Below are 25,324 nucleotides of genomic sequence, written 5' to 3'. Positions count from 1 at the left end.
CGGGAGTGAGGTGGATCAGATCCTGATCGGGTTGACGGGAGTGAGGTGGATCAGATCCTGATCGGGTTGACCGGGTGAAATGAATCAGATCCTGAGCGGGTTGACGGGGGTGAAATGGATCAGATCCTGATCGGGTTGACGGGGGTGAAATGGATCAGATCCTGATCGGGTTGACGGGGTGAGGTGGATCAGATCCTGATCGGGTTGACGGGGGTGAGGTGGGTCAGATCCTGATCGGGTTGACGGGGGTGAGGTGGGTCAGATCCTGATCGGGTTGACGGGATGAGGTGGGTCAGATCCTGATCGGGTTGACGGGGGTGAGGTGGGTCAGATCCTGATCGGGTTGACAGGATGAAATGGATCAGATCCTGAACGGGTTGACGGGGGTGAGATGGATCAGATCCTGATCGGGTTGACGGGGGTGAAATGGATCAGATCCTGATCGGGTTGACGGGGTGAGGTGGATCAGATCCTGATCGGGTTGACGGGGGTGAGGTGGGTCAGATCCTGATCGGGTTGACGGGGTGAGGTGGGTCAGATCCTGATCGGGTTGACGGGGTGAGGTGGGTCAGATCCTGATCGGGTTGACGGGGGTGAGGTGGGTCAGATCCTGATCGGGTTGACGGGGTGAGGTGGGTCAGATCCTGATCGGGTTGACGGGGGTGAGGTGGGTCAGATCCTGATCGGGTTGACAGGATGAAATGGATCAGATCCTGAACGGGTTGACGGGGGTGAGATGGATCAGATCCTGAGCGGGATGACGGGGGTGAGGTGGATCAGATCCTGAGCGGGTTGACGGGAGTGAGGTGGATCAGATCCTGATCGGGTTGACGGGGTGAGGTGGGTCAGATCCTGATCGGGTTGACGGGGTGAGGTGGGTCAGATCCTGATCGGGTTGACGGGGGTGAGGTGGATCAGATCCTGATCGGGTTGACAGGATGAAATGGATCAGATCCTGAACGGGTTGACGGGGGTGAGATGGATCAGATCCTGAGCGGGATGACGGGGGTGAGGTGGATCAGATCCTGAGCGGGTTGACGGGAGTGAGGTGGATCAGATCCTGATCGGGTTGACGGGAGTGAGGTGGATCAGATCCTGATCGGGTTGACCGGGTGAAATGAATCAGATCCTGAGCGGGTTGATGGGGGTGAAATGGATCAGATCCTGATCGGGTTGACGGGGGTGAAATGGATCAGATCCTGATCGGGTTGACGGGGTGAGGTGGATCAGATCCTGATCGGGTTGACGGGGGTGAGGTGGGTCAGATCCTGATCGGGTTGACGGGGTGAGGTGGGTCAGATCCTGAACGGGTTGACGGGGTGAGGTGGGTCAGATCCTGATCGGGTTGACGGGGGTGAGGTGGGTCAGATCCTGATCGGGTTGACGGGGTGAGGTGGGTCAGATCCTGATCGGGTTGACGGGGGTGAGGTGGGTCAGATCCTGATCGGGTTGACGGGGTGAGGTGGGTCAGATCCTGATCGGGTTGACGGGGTGAGGTGGATCAGATCCTGATCGGGTTGACGGGGGTGAGGTGGGTCAGATCCTGATCGGGTTGACGGGGGTGAGGTGGGTCAGATCCTGATCGGGTTGACAGGATGAAATGGATCAGATCCTGAACGGGTTGACGGGGGTGAGATGGATCAGATCCTGAGCGGGATGACGGGGGTGAGGTGGATCAGATCCTGAGCGGGTTGACGGAAGTGAGGTGGATCAGATCCTGATCGGGTTGACGGGGTGAGGTGGGTCAGATCCTGATCGGGTTGACGGGGTGAGGTGGGTCAGATCCTGATCGGGTTGACGGGGGTGAGGTGGATCAGATCCTGATCGGGTTGACAGGATGAAATGGATCAGATCCTGAACGGGTTGACGGGGGTGAGATGGATCAGATCCTGAGCGGGATGACGGGGGTGAGGTGGATCAGATCCTGAGCGGGTTGACGGGAGTGAGGTGGATCAGATCCTGATCGGGTTGACGGGAGTGAGGTGGATCAGATCCTGAGCGGGTTGACCGGGTGAAATGGATCAGATCCTGAGCGGGTTGACGGGGGTGAAATGGATCAGATCCTGATCGGGTTGACGGGGTGAGGTGGATCAGATCCTGATCGGGTTGACGGGGGTGAGGTGGGTCAGATCCTGATCGGGTTGACGGGGTGAGGTGGGTCAGATCCTGATCGGGTTGACGGGGTGAGGTGGGTCAGATCCTGATCGGGTTGACGGGGGTGAGGTGGGTCAGATCCTGATCGGGTTGACGGGGTGAGGTGGGTCAGATCCTGATCGGGTTGACGGGGGTGAGGTGGGTCAGATCCTGATCGGGTTGACGGGGTGAGGTGGGTCAGATCCTGATCGGGTTGACGGGGTGAGGTGGATCAGATCCTGATCGGGTTGACGGGGGTGAGGTGGGTCAGATCCTGATCGGGTTGACGGGGTGAGGTGGATCAGATCCTGATCGGGTTGACGGGGGTGAGGTGGGTCAGATCCTGATCGGGTTGACGGGGTGAGGTGGGTCAGATCCTGATCGGGTTGACGGGGTGAGGTGGATCAGATCCTGATCGGGTTGACGGGGTGAGGTGGGTCAGATCCTGATCGGGTTGACGGGGGTGAGGTGGATCAGATCCTGATCGGGTTGACAGGATGAAATGGATCAGATCCTGAACGGGTTGACGGGGGTGAGATGGATCAGATCCTGAGCGGGATGACGGGGGTGAGGTGGATCAGATCCTGAGCGGGTTGACGGGAGTGAGGTGGATCAGATCCTGATCGGGTTGACGGGAGTGAGGTGGATCAGATCCTGATCGGGTTGACCGGGTGAAATGAATCAGATCCTGAGCGGGTTGATGGGGGTGAAATGGATCAGATCCTGATCGGGTTGACGGGGGTGAAATGGATCAGATCCTGATCGGGTTGACGGGGTGAGGTGGATCAGATCCTGATCGGGTTGACGGGGGTGAGGTGGGTCAGATCCTGATCGGGTTGACGGGGTGAGGTGGGTCAGATCCTGAACGGGTTGACGGGGTGAGGTGGGTCAGATCCTGATCGGGTTGACGGGGGTGAGGTGGGTCAGATCCTGATCGGGTTGACGGGAGTGAGGTGGATCAGATCCTGATCGGGTTGACCGGGTGAAATGAATCAGATCCTGAGCGGGTTGATGGGGGTGAAATGGATCAGATCCTGATCGGGTTGACGGGGGTGAAATGGATCAGATCCTGATCGGGTTGACGGGGTGAGGTGGATCAGATCCTGATCGGGTTGACGGGGGTGAGGTGGGTCAGATCCTGATCGGGTTGACGGGGTGAGGTGGGTCAGATCCTGAACGGGTTGACGGGGTGAGGTGGGTCAGATCCTGATCGGGTTGACGGGGGTGAGGTGGGTCAGATCCTGATCGGGTTGACGGGGTGAGGTGGGTCAGATCCTGATCGGGTTGACGGGGGTGAGGTGGGTCAGATCCTGATCGGGTTGACGGGGGTGAGGTGGGTCAGATCCTGATCGGGTTGACGGGGTGAGGTGGATCAGATCCTGATCGGGTTGACGGGGGTGAGGTGGGTCAGATCCTGATCGGGTTGACGGGGGTGAGGTGGGTCAGATCCTGATCGGGTTGACAGGATGAAATGGATCAGATCCTGAACGGGTTGACGGGGGTGAGATGGATCAGATCCTGAGCGGGATGACGGGGGTGAGGTGGATCAGATCCTGAGCGGGTTGACGGGAGTGAGGTGGATCAGATCCTGATCGGGTTGACGGGGTGAGGTGGGTCAGATCCTGATCGGGTTGACGGGGTGAGGTGGGTCAGATCCTGATCGGGTTGACGGGGGTGAGGTGGATCAGATCCTGATCGGGTTGACAGGATGAAATGGATCAGATCCTGAACGGGTTGACGGGGGTGAGATGGATCAGATCCTGAGCGGGATGACGGGGGTGAGGTGGATCAGATCCTGAGCGGGTTGACGGGAGTGAGGTGGATCAGATCCTGATCGGGTTGACGGGAGTGAGGTGGATCAGATCCTGAGCGGGTTGACCGGGTGAAATGGATCAGATCCTGAGCGGGTTGACGGGGGTGAAATGGATCAGATCCTGATCGGGTTGACGGGGTGAGGTGGATCAGATCCTGATCGGGTTGACGGGGGTGAGGTGGGTCAGATCCTGATCGGGTTGACGGGGTGAGGTGGGTCAGATCCTGATCGGGTTGACGGGGTGAGGTGGGTCAGATCCTGATCGGGTTGACGGGGGTGAGGTGGGTCAGATCCTGATCGGGTTGACGGGGTGAGGTGGGTCAGATCCTGATCGGGTTGACGGGGGTGAGGTGGGTCAGATCCTGATCGGGTTGACGGGGTGAGGTGGGTCAGATCCTGATCGGGTTGACGGGGTGAGGTGGATCAGATCCTGATCGGGTTGACGGGGGTGAGGTGGGTCAGATCCTGATCGGGTTGACGGGGTGAGGTGGATCAGATCCTGATCGGGTTGACGGGGGTGAGGTGGGTCAGATCCTGATCGGGTTGACGGGGTGAGGTGGGTCAGATCCTGATCGGGTTGACGGGGTGAGGTGGATCAGATCCTGATCGGGTTGACGGGGTGAGGTGGGTCAGATCCTGATCGGGTTGACGGGGGTGAGGTGGATCAGATCCTGATCGGGTTGACAGGATGAAATGGATCAGATCCTGAACGGGTTGACGGGGGTGAGATGGATCAGATCCTGAGCGGGATGACGGGGGTGAGGTGGATCAGATCCTGAGCGGGTTGACGGGAGTGAGGTGGATCAGATCCTGATCGGGTTGACGGGAGTGAGGTGGATCAGATCCTGATCGGGTTGACCGGGTGAAATGAATCAGATCCTGAGCGGGTTGATGGGGGTGAAATGGATCAGATCCTGATCGGGTTGACGGGGGTGAAATGGATCAGATCCTGATCGGGTTGACGGGGTGAGGTGGATCAGATCCTGATCGGGTTGACGGGGGTGAGGTGGGTCAGATCCTGATCGGGTTGACGGGGTGAGGTGGGTCAGATCCTGAACGGGTTGACGGGGTGAGGTGGGTCAGATCCTGATCGGGTTGACGGGGTGAGGTGGGTCAGATCCTGATCGGGTTGACGGGGGTGAGGTGGGTCAGATCCTGATCGGGTTGACGGGGTGAGGTGGGTCAGATCCTGATCGGGTTGACGGGGTGAGGTGGATCAGATCCTGATCGGGTTGACGGGGGTGAGGTGGGTCAGATCCTGATCGGGTTGACGGGGGTGAGGTGGGTCAGATCCTGATCGGGTTGACAGGATGAAATGGATCAGATCCTGAACGGGTTGACGGGGGTGAGATGGATCAGATCCTGAGCGGGATGACGGGGGTGAGGTGGATCAGATCCTGAGCGGGTTGACGGGAGTGAGGTGGATCAGATCCTGATCGGGTTGACGGGAGTGAGGTGGATCAGATCCTGAGCGGGTTGACCGGGTGAAATGGATCAGATCCTGAGCGGGTTGACGGGGGTGAAATGGATCAGATCCTGATCGGGTTGACGGGGGTGAGGTGGGTCAGATCCTGATCGGGTTGACGGGGTGAGGTGGGTCAGATCCTGATCGGGTTGACGGGGTGAGGTGGGTCAGATCCTGATCGGGTTGACGGGGGTGAGGTGGGTCAGATCCTGATCGGGTTGACGGGGTGAGGTGGGTCAGATCCTGATCGGGTTGACGGGGGTGAGGTGGGTCAGATCCTGATCGGGTTGACGGGGTGAGGTGGGTCAGATCCTGATCGGGTTGACGGGGTGAGGTGGATCAGATCCTGATCGGGTTGACGGGGGTGAGGTGGGTCAGATCCTGATCGGGTTGACGGGGTGAGGTGGATCAGATCCTGATCGGGTTGACGGGGGTGAGGTGGGTCAGATCCTGATCGGGTTGACGGGGTGAGGTGGGTCAGATCCTGATCGGGTTGACGGGGTGAGGTGGATCAGATCCTGATCGGGTTGACGGGGTGAGGTGGGTCAGATCCTGATCGGGTTGACGGGGTGAGGTGGATCAGATCCTGATCGGGTTGACGGGGGTGAGGTGGATCAGATCCTGATCGGGTTGACGGGGGTGAGGTGGGTCAGATCCTGATCGGGTTGACAGGGTGAGGTGGGTCAGATCCTGATCGGGTTGACGGTGTGAGGTGGATCAGATCCTGAGCAGGTTTGCAGAGGTCAATGTTATTCGGATGATTTACTCATTGCTGGGAAATGAGCATGAGCAGCTCCAAAACTTAGATGCTGCGCTCAAGGAATATGGACGAGTGTGAGTTCTATTGACCTCTGATTGAACATTTTGGTCATGTGATCGACAGCTTGGGGCTTCACAAAGCACCAAAGGTGAAGGCAATCATGGAGGTTCCATCACCACAGAATGTAAGACAATTAATGTCTTTCTTTGGACTAGTAACATAAATTTGTTCCTAACCTAGCTAACATGCTGAAACCACTTCATGAGCTTTTAAATAAATCAACACACTAGAAGAGTTCAGGTTTCTGTGAAGATGATTTTAAAACAGATGAAATAGCTTTGTCACAGTCTGAAGCTCTCACACTTCCACCCATTATTGCCTAGACAGTTGGTCTGTGGCGTATTACCCTATGGTCTGGGGGCAGATATCTCACACATCATTCCATCAGGTAAAGCGCATCCAATTGCTTTTACATCAAGGGCAATAAGGAAGCAGAAAGCCATCTTGCCCAGATGGTGCAGGAAGCACTTGGAATTTTCTTTGCAGTTAAGAAGTTCCTTCAATTCCTCCAATTCTTCTTGGGTTGGCAATTTACATAGCTGACAGATTGACCTTTGACGTCAATTTTTGGTCCACATGTGGGCACTTCTTCCCTGGTTGCTAGCTGAGTGCAGCATTGGGCTCTGTTACTATCTACACATCAGAATGATGCAAAGTACAGGAGGTCCAAGCACCATTCAAATGCTGATGGACTGTCCAGATTTCCCTTAGCTGTTCCAGCTCCAGAGCCAACCCTGAAAGAGATCTTTTAACTTCAAGGAAGTACCTATGGCTCTCATAACAATGCACAAGTCTGGAAGCGCACACATACTGACTCTGTTCTGTCTAAAGTGGTGGACATGGTAACTTACAATGGAAGGAGATCACCGTCCAATCAGGATGGCTACGATGGGGCTACCGTGTTGTCATTCCTCCACCATTCAGAAAGCAGAACCACATGCAGGACACTGTAGCATAGTGTGTATGAAAGAACTCACATACAGCTACTTCTGGTGGCTAGGACTGGATGTAACCATTGAAGAGAAAGCCAAAGCATGCCCACATTGTCAGCGAGTGAGAAATGTTCTTCAGCTTATTCCTTTGTAACATGGAATGATCTGAAGAACCGTGGCAGAGAATTCAGATAGATTATGCAGGACCTGTAGAAGGCCACATGGTCCTGGTTGTAGTGGAGGTTGCCATCATGAAGAGCACTTCAACTGAAAATTGCACCGAGGAGCTACGCTCCATCTTTAGCTGTTTTGCGCTTCCTCAACAGCTTGTAGGTGACAACGGCCTACAGCTCCTGTCTGAAGAGTTGAAAGAATTTATGGAAGCAAACTGTATTCAGATCTGCACCAGATCATCCAGCCACTAACGACCTTGCTGAATGATTCGTACAAACAATGAAACGAGCCCTCAGGGCTTCAGTGGGAGAAGGATCCTTCACCCCGCATCTTAGCACCTTCTCGCTGACAAACCGCAACACCTCACACCACCACCAAAATGGCCCCAGCCACTGTACTGATGGAGAACAGCTTTGCACCTGCCTTGACCTGCTTAGACTTCCAAACACAAAACAGATTGTGCTCAATGGAGGGTGCATAGTTTGATCAAAAACCAGTGTATTATGCCTAAACAATGGAGACTACTATGGGATCAGGAAAGATATAGTTAGTGTAGACTGGGAACACAAGCTATATGGTGGGACAGTTGAGGAACAGTGGAAGACTTTCAAAGAGATTTTTCACAGGGCACAACAGAAGTATATTCCAGTTAAGAGCAAGAACAGTAAGCAAGCCAACCTTGGATAACTAAGGAAATAAAAGAAGACACCAAACTAAAAGCTCGTGTGTACAAAGTCGCCAAGAGAAGTGGGAAACTGGAAGATTGGGAAGACTTCAAAGAACCACTAAGTGAGCATTAAAGAAAGGGAAGCTAGATTATGAAAATAAACTAGCACAAAATATAAAAGTGGATAGTAAAAGTTTTTATAATTATATAAAGAGGAAAAGGGTGGCTAAAGTGAATGTAGGTCCCTTGGAGGACGAGAAGGGGGGAATTGATATTGGGTAATGAGGAAATGGCTGAGGCTTTGAATAACTATTTTGTGTCAGTCTTCATGGTGGAGGACACCTCTAACATGCCAAAGAAAGATGTTATGGATGCGATGGGAGGTGAGGACCTCATTATAATAGCTATCACTAAAGAGGTAGTGCTGAGCAAACTTGTGGACCTGAAGATAGACAAGTCCCTTGTCCTGATGGAATGTATCCCAGGGTACTGAAAGAACTGGCAGAAGTTATAGTAGAGGCTTTGGTGATGATTTACCAAAATTCTCTGGATTCTGGGCAGGTCCCAGCAGATTGGAAGAAGGTAAATGTCACGCCACTGTTCAAAAAAGGGTGTAGGCAAAAGGCAGGTAAATATAGGCCAGTTAGTTTAACTAGGAAAATGCTTGGTGGAAACTTAGTCGGGAAAATGCTTGAAGCTATCATTAAGGAAGAAATAGTGAGGCATCTGGAAAGAAATGAATCCATCAGGCAGTTGCAACATGGATTCATCAAAGGCAGGTTCTGTTTGACAAACCTACTCGAGTTCTTCGAGCATATACCAAGTGCAGTGGATAGAGGGGAACAGATGGACGTTATTTACGTGGACTTCCAGAAGGTGTTCGATAAGGTGCCACATAAAAGACTTATTCATAAAATAAGGATGCATAAGAGTTGGGGCTGATGTATCAGCATGGATAGAGGATTGGTTAACTAATAGAAAGTAGAGAGTTGGGATACATGGGTGTTACTCTAGTTGGCAATTAGTGGTGAGTGGTGTGCTGCAAGGGTCGGTGCTGGGCCCACAACTGTTCACGATATATATTAACGATCTGGAAGAGGGGGCCAAGTGTAGTGTATCTAAGTTTGCTGATGATACCAAATTGAGTGGAAAAGCAAGTTGTGCAGAAGATACGGAGAGTCTGCAGAGAGATAGATAAGTTAAGTGAGTGGGCAAGAGTCTTGTCAGATGGAGTACAATGTTGGTAAATGCGAGGTCATCCACTTTGGAAATAAAAATAGAAGAGCAGAGTTTTATTTAAATGGTAAAAAATTGCAGCATGCTGCTGTGCAGAGCGACTTGGAAGTGCTTGTGCATGAATCACAAAAGGTTGGTTCACAGGCGCAGCAGGCTATCAAGAAGGCAAATGGGATGTTGGTCATTGCTTGAGGGATTGAATTTAAGAGCAGGGAGGTTATGCTGCAACTGTACAGGGTACTGGTGGGGCCACACCTGGAGTACTGCATGCAGTTCTGGGCTGCTTATTTGAGGAAGGATATACTGGCTTTGGAGGAGGTGGAGAAGAGGTTCACCAGGTTCATTCCAGAGATGAGGGGGATAGACTATGAGGAGAGATTGAGTCACCTGGGACTATACTCGCTGGAATTCAGAAGAATGAGGCAGGTGGGTGGAGATGAGTCCATGGCCAGATCAGCCATGATCTTATTGAATGGCGGAGCAGGCTGGACGGGACAAATGGGTGACTCCTGCTCCTATTTCTAATGTGTTAAATTAACAGAAAACCCAAGCAGAGGGGTGTGCCAAAGCACAGCAGAGACATTTCACAACAGGGGAGGGAGGGAGAGAGAGAGAGAGAGAGAGAGAGGGGGAGAGGGGGAGAGGGGGAGAGGGGGAGAACAAACTTTCTCAGAATTAAATCTCTGGAACAAAGTGGATACCTGCGATGGTATTGGCACAAACTGGTCGTGTGTCATACACACTGGAAACTGGTGACAACATCTGGAGAAGGCAGGCTGATCAGCTGTGGCCCATTTCTGAGACTACTGAAAACCAACACCAACTGACCAATCTAGATCCAGTTGTAGAAATGGGACAAGATTCTGAGTCAACAACTGCAGAACCTCTGTTAAGATGAAATGATACAGCTAGTGCTCCCCCATCACCTGTGCTTTCTGAGGTGCTGACAATGCAGTACCCAAGCCAAGATCTATATATGACATACACCACCGAGAGATAAAATGACTTTGGCATCACCCCCCGGGTCATCGATAGCCTCACAGGAACGGGTGGCTTCCAGACAGATTGAATCTCTAGTGTAGTGACTAACCCTCAGCACATGGGGCAGAACAATCCCCAGGGTCATGTCTGGAAATAGAGACAGTCTGCCCTCTTTCCCTAGTTTGCTGCTGGTTAAATTAGATGATTACTCCATTGAATGTTAATTGTTCAGCAGCTGGCCTATGTGTGGGGATCCAGTGCTGAGAGGTGATGAGGGGCAGACAGTAACCTCACAAGCACAACAAAAAAATTGATACAGGTTCAGTACTTGCTGACATCCAAACATCTTGTCAATCAACATCAAAACCAGTGGTTTCTAGAAATGGGAAACTGAAACAGGGAACGCCGGAGCTACACAGCAGGTCCGACAAGCATATCAGCTACATACTGCTGCGTTGGTCAGAGGCTGAGCCAGTGCCATTGGGCCAGAACATAAAATAGAGGACAGGCAGAGGAAGCAAGTTCAAGAAAGAGCAGAAAACGATGGGAGCACTCAGTAGCTCCAGCAGCAACCATGGAGTAACAGAGACAATGTTACAGGCCAGGAAGTGAGAGAACAGACAAGTTATGTGGCAGAGAGGGGGAAAATGGAGAGAACAGAGGAAGGTACAGTGACAGCTGTCAAGGTCACAGACACTTTTAGGAAAAAAAATAGAACATGGAACATCGAACATAACAGTACAGAAATGGCCCTTTGGTCCATAATGTTCTGCTGTCCGTTTAACCTACTCTAAGGTCAATATAACAATCCCCTCCTCTACAGCCCTTGATTCTTCTATCTTATATGTGCCTACCTAAGAGTTTCTTAAGTGTTCTTAATGTACTGCTTCTACAAACCCGTGGCAGGGCCTTCCACGCACTCACCCCTCCCTGTATAAAAACAAAATATCCCTGTGCTTTCCTCCAATCACCTTCAAGTTATGCTCTCTGGTGTTAGCCATTTCTACTCTGGGAAAAAGACTGGCTATCCACTCCATCTATGCTTTTTATCATCTTATACATCTCTATCGAGTTACCTCTCATCACCCTTCAATAGGGAAAAATCCCTAGCTCGTTCAACCTTTCCTCACAATACATGCTCTCCAATCCAGGAGTTGGAGACAACTGAGGAAGAAGCTGAAACTGAAATATGCAGCACATTGGCAGGAGATTGCATGAACCTTTTGAATTCAGTAAAGAGTCACTGTTTTTCTGCTGAGGCACTGTGAGCTGACTGCAGAAGTGAGCTTAATGGGCTTACTCCCTGCCTCCAGCTCAGGACCAGCCTTGAGTGAACCTCCTTCAACTTCATCAATGGCCTTCCTTGGGGCTATCCTGATAGAGGACCTGGCATGACCCTGGCCCGTGCTATGCAAAGACGTGTGTGTGCAAATTTATGGCACAATGTGAAATTGACCAAGGGTGCCGAAGGGAATAAGAATCAGAATTCTTATCACTGACATACATCATGAAACTTATTGTTTTGCAGCTGCAGTACAGTGCAAGACAAAAATTACTATAAGACACAAAAGTAAATAAATAAACAGGTAGATAGTTAGATATCAGAGTGAGAATCAGGTTTATTATCACCGGCATGTGACGTTAAATTTGTTAACTTAGCAGCAGCAGCTCAATGCAATACATAATATAGAAAGGGGAAAAATAATAAATAAATAAACAACTAAATTACTGTGTACATATTAAAAAAGTGAGGTAGTGTTCATGAGTTCAATGTCCTTTTAGGATTTGGATGGCAGAGGGGAAGAAGCTGTTCCTGAATCGCTGAGTGTGTGTCTTCAGGCTTCTGTACCTCTTACCTCTTACCTGATGGTAACAGTGAGAAAAGGGCTGCCCTGGGTGCTTAATGATGGACACTGCCTTTCTGAGACACCGCTCCCTGAAGATGTCCTGGGTACTTTGTAGGTTAGTACCCAAGATGTGTGCTGTATATAATGTAGGTAGATGGATGGATAGAGAGATAGTGTAAGCTATTCAGGGAAACATGGCGTTGCAGAAATCCCGTTCTGAAGTTATCTTTATTGTGGCAGGAGTAAGTGAATGACACAACCTTCAGAATAATGGTCCAAACCCCCTGAAAAGCCAGCCCCGCAATCCCAACCAGAGGAATTGACAGAGAGGCAGGAAGCAACATCAAGATCCTCCAGGAAAGTAGGAAATAGGTGATATTTGAAAATTTACAAATCGGAGGCTGAAAATCTGAAATAAAAGCAAAATCTTACTGGTCAGGCAGCATCTGTGGGAAGGGAAACAGAACTAACATTTCAAGTTGCAGAACCTTCAGCAGGGGACAAATGAGGCTCATTAGGCTGCAGAGGGTGAAGTGAGTGGAACTGTCACTACAGCTTACACCCAACAAATCTGTGTACCTCTGACATCCCCCTATACTTTCCTCCAATCACCTTAAAAATATGCACTGCTATCAGCCATTTCCTCCATGGAAAATATCTCTAGCTGTCCACTCAATCTATGCCTCCTATCATCTTGTACGCCTCTAACTTAACATAGGAGAAGGTCCAACTCCACTTATAAAACTGGGAAAACCAAGGGGGAGACCACCCAGCTCATGAAGTCTGCATTAGTTTCACTTCTCCTCCTCTACCCTACTGCCTTTTTGCTCTTTGACCACGTCCTTTCTAAAAGTCCCCAAATCAGCCTTGAGTGAGTGCTGGAACAGCCTTGATGGGCTGAATGGCCTCATTCTGCTCCTGTCTTTTTGTCTTATGGAAACCTCACAATGTACCTCTGTTACACTTTATTCTGAATTGTTACCGTTTTGTACCTCAAAGCACTGTGGAATGACGATCTATATGAAACAGTATGCTAGAAAAGCTTTTCACTGTATCCAAGTACTCGTGTCAATAGTAAACCAATTCCAATTCCAGAGAAACTGGGAGGAAGGGATGGCACCCTTGCAAGAGACAGGATGGGAAGAGCTGTAGTTTGGATCGTTACGTGAGTCAGTGTTTGTAAGAGACATTAATAGAAAATTTTTCTCGTAAGATGGAGACAGAGAGGTGAATAAAGGTGAAACGGGTATCAGAGGTCGAACAAGTGAATGTGAGGTTGAAGTGGATGTTATGAGTGAAATTACAGAAGTTGACGAGGTCTCCACAGTGCAGGTGTCCTCAAAGTATTAGAGAAAGAATTGGGGAATGGTAGCAGAATACATTTGGAACATGGACTGGTTGCTCCAGGTAGCCAACGAGAAGGCAGGTACAACTGGGGCCCAGGTGAGTGTCCATGGATACATCTTTGCTCTGGAGAAAGCGGGAGGAGCCGAAAGAGAAGTTGATTAGGGTAACAATGAGTACGTTGTTCAGAGTGTCGGTGGAAGGATGGAGCTGGTTGGGGTAAAAAGTGGATGGGCCAATAATCTTTCAATGGGGGATGGAGGCATTTAAAACTGTATGTTCACGGTGAAGGTGGAGCTGTGGGGGCTGGGGAAGTGAAAGCTGTTCCAGTGGTGAAGGGTATACTAGGCTGCAGCTGTCGGTGGGAAGGATCAGGGAGGGGACAGGACAGAGTCACTTTCGGACGAGTTGAATTCGGTGGGGCAGGAGCAGGCAGAAAGGCCTAGGCAGAATGGATGTGAAGAGGATGCTTCCATTAGGGGGAGACTATAATGCCAGGGGCCTCAGCCTCAGAATAGAGGGACATCACTTTAGAACTGAGGTGAAGAGGAATTTCTTTAGCTATAGGGTAGTGGATCTGTGGATCTCATTGCTACAGACGACTGTGCCGGTCAAGTCAGTGGGTACAGTATATTTAAAGCAGAGATTGACAGGTTCACGAACAGAAAGCTTATGGGGAGAAGGGGAGAGAATGGGGTTGAGGGGGAAAATAAATCAGTCACGATAGATTGGTGAAAAAGACTGAGTGGGCAAAATGGCCTAATTCTGCTCCTGTGTCTTCTGGTGGTAAAGAGGACAGAGCTGCCATGTATTGTGGGCCGGAGATAAAGGTGGGTGTTGCAGGCTGGAGGTTGTTTTGGAAAAATTGCATGGTTTGTTCTTTTGAATGTTGGGCTGAGCTCACGTGCCTGTCAGCACTGTAAGCTTGTGCCTGACTGGAGCCGTAGTGAATAGCTGATGCACTCACCATCACTCCACTCATGTGAGATGGGGTCAAAGCTCCCGTAGAGCTGGCCCAAGGTGACGGCCTTGGGGTTGATGATGACACACTGCACTCTGTGTTCGTCCATCAGGCCCCTCGACTCCAGCAGCTCCAGGGCCTCTGCCAGCACCTCCAGTGCACTGGTCTTACCCCCGAGGGCACAGCCAACCATGAACAAAATCCCAACAGTTAGTCCTCGTTCATTGCTGGGGAGATTTCCAGATACAAAAGGTATAACACTGCATCTGGACATGCAGCTGACGTACCAAGAAGGGCTGGGTCAGGGGGCTTTCCACACATAACCAACCATGCAGACATCGCAGATAAGAAAACTCCATATCCCTAGGAAGCTGAAGAAATTTGGCATGTTTCCATTGACTCTTACAGATACTTACCAATGCCCCATAAGAAGGTATTCTATCTGGATGTATAACAGCAACTGTTTTGTCCATGACAGCAAGAAACTGCAGAGAGTTGTAGCAACAGCTCAGCACATCACGGAAACCAGTCTCCCCTCCATAGACTCCGCTTGTATTTCTCACTGCCTCAGTGAAGCAGCCAGCATAATCAAATCCCCACCAATCACAAACAGCGTCTACTCCCTTCCCCCATCAAAACACAAAAGCCCGAAAGCATGAACCACCAGGCTCAAAGACAGCATCTGTACTGCTGCTATTGGACACCTGAATGAACCTCCTGCACAATAACATGGAATCCTGACCCCACAACCTACTTCGTTATGATCTTGCAATTTATAGTTTACCTGCACTGCACTTTCGCTGTAGCTGCTAAACTTCATGCTGCATTGTTATTGTTTTACATTGTTCTACCTCAATCCACTGTGTAATGATCTGATCTGTGTGAACAGTGAACTGTGTAATAATCTGATCTGTGTGAGCAGTGAACTGTGTAATGATCTGATCTGTGCAAACAGTGAACTGTGTAATAATCTGATCTGTGTGAGCAGTGAACTGTGTAATGATCTTATCAGTGTGAACAGTGAACTGTGTAATGATCTGCTCAGCATGAACAGTGAACTGTGTAATGATCTGATCTGTGCGAACAGTGAACTGTGTAATGATCTGCTCAGCATGAACAGTGAACTGTGTAATGATCTGATCTGTGCGAACAGTGAACTGTGTAATAATCTGATCTGTGTGAGCAGTGAACTGTGTAATGATCTGATCAGTGTGAACAGTGAACTGTGTAATGATCTGATCTGTGTGAGCAGTGAACTGTGTAATGATCTGCTCAGCGTGAACAGTGAACTGTGTAATGATCTGATCTGTGTGAACAGTGAACTGTGTAATGATCTGATCTGTGTAAACAGTGAACTACGTAATGATCTGCTCAGCATGAACAGTGAACTGTGTAATAATCTGATCTGTGTGAGCAGTGAACTGTGTAATGATCTGATCTGTGTAAACAGTGAACTGTGTAATGATCTGATATGTGCAAACAGTGAACTGTGTAATGATCTGATCTATGCGAACAGTGAACTGTGTAATGATCTGTTCTGTGCGAACAGTGAACAGTGAACTGTGTAATGATCTGATCTGTGTGAACAATGAACTGCGTAATGTACTGATCTGTTCAAACAGTGATCTGTGTAATGATCTGATCTGTGTGAACAGTGAACTGTGTAATGATCTGATCAGCATGAACAGTGAACTGCATAAAGATCTGATCTGTGCGAACAGTAAACAGTGTATGATCTGATTTGTGTGAACAGTGAACTGTGTAATGATCTGATCACTGTAAACAGTGAACTGTGTAATGATCTGATCTGTGTGAACAGTGAAAAGATCTGATCTGTGCGAAGAGTGAACTGTGTAATGATCTGATCAGTGCGAACAGTGAACTGTGTAATGATCTGATCTGTGTGAACAATGAACTGTGTAATGATCTGATCTGTGCGAACAGTGAACTGTGTAATGATCTGATCTGTGCAAACAATGAACTGCATAATGATCTGATCTGTGTGAACAGTGAACTGTGTAATGATCTGATCTGTATAAACAGTGAACTGCGTAATGATCTGCTCAGCATGAACAGTGAACTGTGTAATGATCTCATCTGTGTGAGCAGTGAACTGTGTAATAAACTGATCTGTTCAAACAGTGATCTGTGTAATGATCTGATCTGTGTGAACAGTGAACTGTGTAATAATCTGATCTGTGTGAACAGTGAACTGTGTAATGATCTGATTTGTGTGAACAGTGAACTGTGTAATGATCTGCTCAGCATGAACAGTGAACTGTGTAATGATCTGATCTGTGTGAACAATGAACTGTGTAATGATCTGATCAGTGTGAACAGAGAACTGTGTAATGTTTTGATTAGTGTGAACAGTGAACTGTGTATTGATCTGATCTGTGCAAATAATGAACCGTGTAATGATCTGTTCTGTATGAACAACATGCAAGTCTTGTTCTTTCACTGTGTCTTGGTACATTACAAACCAACACTTGTAATGAACCCAGCTAATATGAGGGGAACTCACAGACAAACTCAGACACAGATAGCAGCCTGGGATAAGGAGTGTGATAGATTGATATCCTTGCACTCTTATACAATAATTATCATGATGCTCCGAAAGCTAGAGCCTCCCTCCTGGACTCTCACACATGGGACGGGCATTGGGACACACAAACTTCGAAAGGGGTAGCCAGAGGAAATGGAGAAAGACCCTGCAGTCAGCAGTTCTCATCTGAGTTTGAACCCTTTCGGGTGATGAATCCGGCTGAATCGGTGCTTTTGAAAGTGAATTTTGATGCTGTTTGAACTGAGGATTTTCAGTATTTCTGTGGAGCGAGGGATAACTGTGAGAAGACCCAGCACAGTTCTCTGGCCACACTCAGTCACAGAATATGTCCGTTGTTCACTCAATGCACAGGAACGAGCGGAAACTGGTCAGTAACTGCAGGAAATACCGAGCAATCCAAGCAGCAGCAAAACGAACTGGACTCAAGTAGGTACAAGGAACTGAAAGGTTTTGAGGGCATTGGGCCAAATGAGGTGAAATGGAGCCACGTTTTCCCAAGCACCTGCTTCCATGGTCTATCAGCTAATGACTTGAAAGCTCTGACAGGAGGATGGTGAATCACCGTCAATAACATGACTCCCACTGTAAAGGTACACAACCGTACAAGTTCCTGGAATTTAACCTTAAAGTGTTAGAGGAAACATTTCAGAGCAAATCCCAATCGCTCTCTCGTGAAGGCAAAGACTCGATCCAAATGTTAGAACGAGTTCACCTCCAAAGTCTTATGGCTACCTATGTGGAAGGTAACTGATTGGTGTTCCAAATGGGGTTCAGGTATGTTGAAGAGAAACATCTAGGAGGCCCTCAGCCCCTCAGGGTCACAGAGATTAACAAAAGATACCATACAATACTGTTAAAGATCTTGGTCCCTTTATGGCCTCGAAGAGGACCCCCAGATTTCAGATGATAACCATTTTGATTTCAGTACTGTGCCTCACCCAGGTAAAGGTGAAAACAAACCTCCTCTCTGCCTAACTGGGATTTAAAGTGTTGGTCCAAAGCTGCCTTCCACCATTTCCCTCATTCTTCGGCCCAGACATGGCAGAATATATGTGACACTCCCCAGCATGTCCAGACATGGCAGTGTGTGTGTTACTCTCCCCAGTCTTGGGCACACTGAGGCTGGGACCATGCACAAGAAAACAACCTCATCACCTGAATGATTTTTTCAATGAACCAGGGCGTTGGCTGCAGATTACGTCTGCGAATGATTTCTCTGATGGAGGTCTCCAGGCAGCCATGGTGACGAGTTGGCAAGGCGATACCAGGAAAGAGATCTGAAATTATACTGACAAAAAGCAGGATGTCGTGGGAGACAAACTGGAATTGAAAACAAATTCATAATTAGCATGATTGACAGCTATCAATAAAGTCTGAAAAACCTTTTTCCAAAATTAATCAGAAATCAGAAATGCGAGAGGTGTGGCAGAGGACAACTTAGCCCGTCCACAGCCCACTAACGCCACAGTCACCCAGTACTGGAAGTAGCTAACAGGTATGCTTTGGGCCACACAGCTTTGCACAGGAATGAATTCCAGGCTGCATCTTGTTCTGTGAGATAGACACTGGGTATGGAAGGCTGGATATTCCAGTGTCCTCATCAACTTCTTTTTAACAAAATAAACTTTATTCATAATAAAATATTTATTCAAGAATAAACTGTGCAAAGCCTTTATATTCCTGTATAATGCACTCTGTAGCATTTACCTACTATTGTCTAAACTGATAGAGCCATTGCTACTCGTGTGCCCCCCCCCCCGGGAGATATGCCAGCACAGTAAGTCAGGTGCTTTCCCTGTGAGCAGTCCCCACTCCCGCCCAGTAGCTCAAGAACCCACCAACAAACCAGTGATGGTGGGGTGTCCATGCCTGAGTTCTCAGCCTGAGTTCAACAGGGCATAACCCCAGGAAGATGTCAAACAATGCAGGGTTGGATTAGACATACAGTCATTGCCCAACTAACATGTGTGAGTGTGAGTGTGAGAGTGAGTGAGTGTGTGCGTGTGCACGCACACACGTACCTTTGGGAGGTTAACGTTCATGATGGCTCGGAGGATGAGCTCGTCCTCCTTCTCCGCAGGGTTCCGGACTCTCAGGTTTCCAGCCGCTGTCAGAACCAACTTGATAGCTCGCATCCCGTAGTCATAGTGATGTTGAGAGGAGAGCTAAACGTGAAAGGTTCAGTCAGTAAGCTTGGTCAGAGACAAGGCAGCTCCTCCCCCCCAGGAATGGTTCCGGTTGCTCTGGTGCCAAGATTGGGAACGGTTGTGGCTCTGAAGGGGCTCGCTGAGCCTGAGGCAACTCCCTGTAGGATAATCCTGCCCTCCCAACCCTGCACCATGACCTTTCACAACTAAATATCCATCACAGTTCTCCACCAAAGTCATCCTTCTCCCAGGTCCCTTCCTTGTGTCTGGAAACTAGAACCACAGATAATGGCCCAAGAACGAAGCTACAACTAAATATCCTCACTGTCAGCTAATTTTCCTTCCTGTAGTTTTGCCAGGAAGCTTGTCCAAATGCAGAGCAGTGATGAGTGATAACTAATAATAAGCTGCAAAATAACAGGCCATGAGGGGCTACAAAGCGAGAGAACAGATACTTAACACAGCAAGACAACAAGGGAGGAGCAAATGGTTAAGGCTGGCTAGTTTGATGAGTGAACAAGGACTCTGAATGAGAGCTGGGTTTAAATAGGCTGCTGGTGATAAGTTGGAAACAAGAAGCAGGTGACTCTGGTTCACTGGGTGGAGACTGGGAGGTGCCTGTCCTTGAAATCCTGACAAGTATTGCAGCCACTTGCACATAAAGACTAACATGTTTCAGCAAGGATTCTTCTGGGTATAGAATCATAGCCATCTGCCACACCTTCTCTGCAGCCTTGCTGATCTTCCCCAACATTGTATGTATTCAGTTCCCAGGTGAAAGCCAGAGTGGAAGCTTCCCTTTCATCTGCGGTCAGAATGGTCCAGATTCCAATAAGAAGTGTGAAACATACTTTATACTTTATTGTCGCCAAACAATTGATACTAGAGCATACAATCATCACAGCGATATTTGATTCTGCGCTTCCCGCTCTCTCGATTACAAATATTAAATATTGAAAATAGTAAAAATTAGTAAATATTTAAAATTTAAATTATAAATCATAAATAGAAAATAAAAAAATGGAAAGTAAGGTAGTGCAAAAAAAAACCGAGAGGCAGGTCCGGATAGTTGGAGGGTACGGCCCAGATCCGGGTCAGGATCCGTTCAGCAGTCTTATCACAGTTGGAAAGAAGCTGTTCCCAAATCTGGCCGTATGAGTCTTCAAGCTCCTGAGCCTTCTCCCGGAGGGAAGAGGGATGAAGAGTGTGTTGGCTGGGTGGGTCTTGTCCTTGATTATCCTGGCAGCACTGCTCCGACAGCGTGCGGTGTAAAGTGAGTCCAAGGACGGAAGATTGGTTTGTGTGATGTGCTGCGTCGTGTTCACGATCTTCTGCAGCTTTTTTCGGTCTTGGACAGGACAACTTCCATACCAGGTTGTGATGCACCCTAGAATAATGCTTTCTACCGTGCGTCTATAAAAATTAGTGAGTTTTAGGGGACAAGCCAAATTTCTTTAGTTTTCTGAGGAAGTAAAGGCGCTGGTGGGCCTTCTTGGCAGTGAACTCTGCTTGGCTGGACCAAGTCAGGTCATTTGTGATATTGACCCCGAGGAACTTAAAGCTTTTGACCTGTTCCACTTGCGCACCACTGATGTAAATTGGGTCGTGCAGTCTGCTACTCCTTCTGAAGTCAACAACCAATTCCTTCGTCTTGCTGACGTTGAGGGATAGGTTATTGTCTTCGCACCATGCCACCAGGTTCTTAATTTCCTCTCTGTACTCAAACTCATCATTACCCAAGATACGGCCGACAATTGTGGTGTCATCAGCAAACTTGTATATTGAGTTTGATGGAAACTTGGCTACACAATCATGGGTGTACAGTGAGTACAGCAGGGGGTTGAGTACACAGCCTTGTGGGGCACCAGTGCTCAGAGTGATCGTAGAGGAGAGCTTGTTCCCTATTTTTATAGCCTGGGTCCTGTCTGTGAGGAAGTTGAAGATCCAGCTGCAGATCTGAGTGCTAAGGCCCAGGTTCCGGAGCTTAGGAGTCAGTTTATTTGGAATGATGGTATTAAAGGCAGAGCCGTAGTCAATGAAAAGGAGCCTTATGTATGCGTCTATATTCTCCAGGTGTTCTAAGGAGGAATGTAGGGCCAGAGAGATGGCATCTGCCGTTGATCTGTTGTTCCGGCAGGCGAATTGCAAAGTGTCGAGGTTGACCGGTAGGCTGTGGTTGATGTGTGCCATAACCAATCTCTCGAAGCACTTCATAGCAATTGATGTCAGAGCCACAGGTCGATAGCCATTCAGGCATGCCACCTTGCTCTTCTTTGGCACTGGGATTGTTGTTGCCTTCTTAAAACACGAGTGGATCTTAGACTGAAGCAAGGAGCATTCTCTCTACATGCCTTCATTCTGCAGAGGGTTGCAGACTGACCCAGCTCCATCATGGGCACTAGCCTGCCCAGCATCAAGGACACCTTCAAAAGGTGATGCCTCAGAAAGGTGGTATCCATCGTTTCAGACCCCACCGCCCAACAGTGTTACTCTTCTCGGTGTTACCATAAGGGAGGAGGTCCTGGAGCCTGAAGACCCACACTCAATGTTTTACGAACAGCTTCTTCCCCTCTGCCATCAGATTTCTGAACAGGCAATGAACCAACTCATAAACACTACTGTACCACACTATTTTTGATCTCCTTTGCTCTATGTATTTAATTTATTTTTAATATGTATTCCCTATTGTAAGTTATAGTCATTTTTAATGAATCACACAGCAGTGCTGCTGCAAAGCAACAAATTTCACAGAGACATTAAGCCTGATTCTGTCCTTGATATAAAAGATTCGGCAGATGCTGGAAATCCGGAGCAACACACACAAAATGCTGGAAATCCGGAGCAACACACACAAAATGCTGGGGTTGAAACGCTCGGCAGAGATGGTGCTCGGTGTCGGAGGGCTGGTCGGGGGCTTGAAGTTTTCAGACGGACTCAGAGTCGGCTGCGATCGGGTGCTTCCAATGCATCTGCAAGTTTGCGGCGTTTAGAGTTCATGGCAGGGAGAGTTCCTCCCTTCTACTGTCTGCGTGAGATGATGGGGCTATCGGGACTCGAGACTTTTTTTACCGTGCCCATGGTCTGCTCCTTATCAAATTACGGTATTGCTTTGCACTGTTGTAACTATATGTTATAATTATGTGGTTTTGTTGGTTTTATTCTTGGTTTGTCCTGTGTTTCTGTGATATCTTTCTGGAGGAACATCGTATCATTTTTTAATGCATGCATTTCTAAATGACAATAAACGAGGACTGAGTGTCCTCATAATCTAATCTAAAAATGCTGGAAATCCAGAGCAACACACACAAAGTGCTGGAAATCCAGAGTAACACACACAAAATGCTGGAAGTCCTGAGCAACACACACAAAGTGCTGGAAGAACTCAGCAGGTCAGGCAGCATCTATGGAGAGTCAATACAGTCAACACTTCAGGCTGAATCCTTTCATCGGGACTGGAAAGGAAGGAAGCAAAAGCTTGAATAAGAAGATTGGGGGGAGGGAGGGAGGGAGGGAGGGAGGGCAGAATAAGCTGGCAGGTGACATGTGAGACCAGGTGAGGTGGGGTGGGTAACTGGGAGGTCCTTGTAACTCTAATCCCTCTTGCTAGGAACCATCATTTAACTAGAAAGTGCACAAAAGATTTACTAGGACATTGTCCAGATTGGGGATCTGAGTTACAAGCACCGCTTGCACGGACTGGAACTTTATTGCTTAGAATGTAGGAATTCTTACTTTTTCAATATTATTATTAATTTCTTACATAAAAGAATACAGAGTACAGTAAGATATATAATATATATCGATTACAATATATTGAAATCACAGATAAAGTGTAATTACCCCATATCCCTATAAAATTAAATTTAAACATAATATTGAAAAGAGATAATTTTATTATACAAAAAATCTAAACCCACTACCAGAAAAAAAAGCTGTTCGGTTAAAAAAAAAGGAAAAAATCCTTAACATATAATACAACATATTATTGACCAACATCTGTGCTTAATAGTAAATCAAAGATTTTGAAAATAATTCAAAAAAGATTCCCACAATCTTGTCTAGGTTCAGAAATTGAATAGCGAATCTTCTCTAAATTTAAGCAAGACATAACATCATGTAACCAATGAGTATGAGTAGGTGCAGTGGTATCCTTCCACTTCAGCAACAATGCCCTCCTGGCTATAAGAGACATAAAGCCCAAAATATGCAGATCATGTGTCTCCAAAATAATATCATTTCCTCCAACAATACCAAATAAGGCAAAGGATTAGGTTTAAAATTTACTTTAAAAAGCACCGAAAAAGTTTGAAATACTTCCTTCCAATATTTTTCAAGACTCAGACAAGTCCAAAACATATAGATTAATGAAGCTCCTCCATTATTACATCTATCCCCTGTCCCCTAAAACCCTCACTACTTTTTATAGATGCACTGTAGAAAGCATTCTTCTAGGATGCATCACAACCTGGTATGGAAGTTGTCCTGTCCAAGATCGGAAGAAGCTGCAGAAGATCGTGAACACAGCGCAGCACATCACACAAACCAATCTTCCGTCCCTGGACTCACTTTACACCGCACGCTGTTGGAGCAGTGCTGCCAGGATAATCAAGGACATGACCCACCCAGCCAACACACTTTTCGTCCCTCTTCCCTCCGGGAGAAGGTTCAGGAGCTTGTAGACCCAGACGACCAGATTTGGGAACAGCTTCTTTCAACTGTGATAAGACTGCTGAACGGATCCTGACCCGGATCTGGGCCGTACCCTCCAAATATCCGGACCTGCCTCTTGGTTTTTTTGCACTACCTTACTTTCCATTTTTATATTTTCTATTTATGATTTATAATTAAAATTTTTAATATTTACTACCGATTTGTAATCCAGGGAGTGGGAAGCGCAGAATCACATATCACTATGATGGTTGTACGTTCTAGTACCAATTGTTTAGCGACAATAAAGTATAAAGTATCACAAAAGGGAGATATATCCGAATAAAAATGAGACAGCTTATCTTTAGACATGTGGGCCCTATGAACCACTTCCAATTGTAGAAGGGAATGACGGGCACATAGCGATGAGGTATTAACCATATAACCATATAATAATTACAGCATGGAAACAGGCCATCTCGGCCCTTCTAGTCTGTGCCGAACACTTACTCTCACCTAGTCCCATGACCCGCACTCAGCCCATAACCCTCCATTCCTTTCCTGTCCATATATCTATCCAATTTAACTTTAAATAACAACATCGAACCTGCCTCAACCACTTCCGCTGGACGCTCGTTCCACACAGCTACCACTCTCTGAGTAAAGAGGTTCCCACTCATATTACCCCTAAACTTTTGCCCTTTAACTCTCAACTCATGTCCTCTTGTTTGAATCTCCCCCACTCTCAATGGAAAAAGCCTATCCATGTCAACTCTATCTATCTCCGTCATAATTTTAAATACCTCTATCAAGTCTCCCCTCAACCTTCTACGCTCCAAAGAATAAAGACCTAACTTGCTCAACCTTTCTCTGTAATTTAGGAGATGAAACCCAGGCAACATTTTAGTAAATCTCCCCTGTACTCTCTCAATTTTATTGACATCTTTCCTGTAATTCGGTGACCAGAACTGTACACAATACTCCAATTTTGGCCTCACAAATGCCTTATACAATTTCAACATTACATCCCAATTCCTATACTCAATGCTCTGATTAATAAAGGCCAGCATACCAAAAGCTTTCTTCACCACCCTATCCACATGAGATTCCACCTTCAGGGAACTATGCACCATTATTCCTAGATCCCCCTGTTCTACAGCATTCTTCAATGCCCTACCATTTACCATGTATGTCCTATTTTGATTAGTCCTACCAAAATGTAGCACCTCACATTTTTCAGCATTAAACTCCATCTGCCATCTTTCAGCCCACTCTTCTAACTGGCCTAAATCTCTCTGCAAGCTTTGAAAACCTACTTCATTATCCACAACGCCACCTATCTTAGTATCATCTGCATACTTACTAATCCAATTTACCACCCCATCATCCAGATTAATAATATATATGACAAACAACATTGGACCCAGTACAGATCCCTGAGGCACACCGCTACACACCGTCCTCCAACCTGACACACAATTATCCACCACTACTCTCTGGCGTCTCCCATCCAGCCACTGCTGAATCCATTTTACTACTTCCATATTAATGCCTAACCAATTAAAAAATTTTATTCCCAGTGTCCTCAGAA

The 25,324-nt window shown here is 47.8% G+C and overlaps 1 protein-coding gene across 1 annotated transcript in view; it reads right to left on the bottom strand.

The window, feature by feature from the left end:
• Positions 1-25,324, bottom strand: part of LOC140186818 (dynein axonemal heavy chain 3-like) — a 428,385-nt gene that overhangs the window by 220,603 nt on the left and 182,458 nt on the right. Inside the window, 3 exon segments of the mRNA XM_072241409.1 lie at positions 14,380-14,589; positions 18,076-18,259; positions 18,961-19,104. Of these exon segments, the coding sequence (XP_072097510.1) occupies positions 14,380-14,589; positions 18,076-18,259; positions 18,961-19,104 (538 nt within the window).

Source organism: Mobula birostris, chromosome 23 (genome assembly GCF_030028105.1).
Source record: "Mobula birostris isolate sMobBir1 chromosome 23, sMobBir1.hap1, whole genome shotgun sequence".
NCBI classification, from domain to species: Eukaryota; Metazoa; Chordata; class Chondrichthyes; order Myliobatiformes; family Myliobatidae; genus Mobula; species Mobula birostris.
The sequence above is the reverse complement of the archived record's forward strand: the minus strand, read 5'-3'. Positions and strand labels throughout refer to the sequence as shown.